Consider the following 1166-nt stretch of genomic DNA (forward strand, 5'->3'; position numbering starts at 1 on the left):
GGTGTGACAGGTACTCAGCCACGTGCCTGCACACCCCAGCCCTGCCGCAGCCCCGTGGGATGCCGTACTCACGGGAAGCTTGGGGGGTCGAAGGCTGACTTGATGACACCAGCGTAGATGGCGAGGATGGAGAGAATGACACAGCCCAGGAAGACCAGGGCAAACTTGTTGACGTACTTGACCCCCACAAACACCACGGTGGCCATGCAGGTCAGCACGCAGGTGCCATACACACGCATGTTGTTGAGCATCGCAGCCGCCTCCCCACTGGCGTCCTCTGCCTTGAAGATGGCCATGGCTGGGAAGATGTAGGCCTGGGAGAGAATCATGGCGTCACTGCCTGGCTAACGGCACCGCAGAGGGGGTGCCGGGGAAGGGTCCCTTGGCCCCACTGCAAAACCTCAGCCCTCTGATGGGCCACAAGGAGCAGGCAGCACGGGCAGGCGAGGGCAGAGCTGCCCTGCCAGGACCTGAGCCCTCGGCACCGAGTGGGGAGAAGGACCAGGCACGTACCAGCAGGATTTCGATGGTGCCCAGGATGTACATGGCACCGGCAAAGGTGGTGCCCAGGTAGAAGCAGAGCCCCACGGCCCCACCGAACTCGGGTCCCAGGGAGCGCGAGATCATGTAGTAGGAGCCACCCGCTGACAGAGAGAAAAAAGGTGGGTCCCAACCAGACCCCGGCAGCACCCCCAGCCCTGCCAGGCATCCCAGAGGGCAGGATGGAGCCAGGGCAGACCTGGACCCCACTTCCCCAGGGCCCCGGAGCAGCGGGAGCAACCGTGCTGGCAGAGCCATTCCCCAGGAGCCCAGCAGCCAGGTGTGATGGCCGCAGGGACGCGTGTCCCCTGGGATGCCAGACAGGCGCTGGAGTCCCAGGGACATGGGCCGTGTCCTGCTCTGTCCTCCCAGAGGAGCCCTTAGAGCTGGGCTGCCAGGATCGATGGTCCTGCCACAGTGGCAGGATGATTAATAGCTTTAATTACACCCTGCGCTGGGGCTGTCAGTGCCGTGCCCAGCCTGGTGGACCAGCCGGGATGGCACAGCTCGCCTGCTCCCAGCTCCTCAGGGGTCTGCGGGGCTGGGCATGCCCTGGGGGAGGCAGCCCAGGGGCACCTGCACGGCCAGACCCCGCCGGTGCCTCCCGGAGGGGAGGGACCGGTCAC

The 1166-nt window shown here is 65.5% G+C and overlaps 1 protein-coding gene across 1 annotated transcript in view; it reads right to left on the bottom strand.

The window, feature by feature from the left end:
* The window catches only part of SLC12A5 (solute carrier family 12 member 5), a 19838-nt gene that overhangs the window by 15710 nt on the left and 2962 nt on the right, over positions 1 to 1166 (bottom strand). The window contains 2 exon segments of the mRNA XM_035896143.1: positions 70 to 314; positions 514 to 739. Of these exon segments, the coding sequence (XP_035752036.1) occupies positions 70 to 314; positions 514 to 739 (471 nt within the window).

Source organism: Egretta garzetta, unplaced genomic scaffold, assembly GCF_000687185.1.
Source record: "Egretta garzetta isolate BGI_Z169 unplaced genomic scaffold, ASM68718v1 scaffold356, whole genome shotgun sequence".
In the NCBI taxonomy this organism is placed as follows: Eukaryota; Metazoa; Chordata; class Aves; order Pelecaniformes; family Ardeidae; genus Egretta; species Egretta garzetta.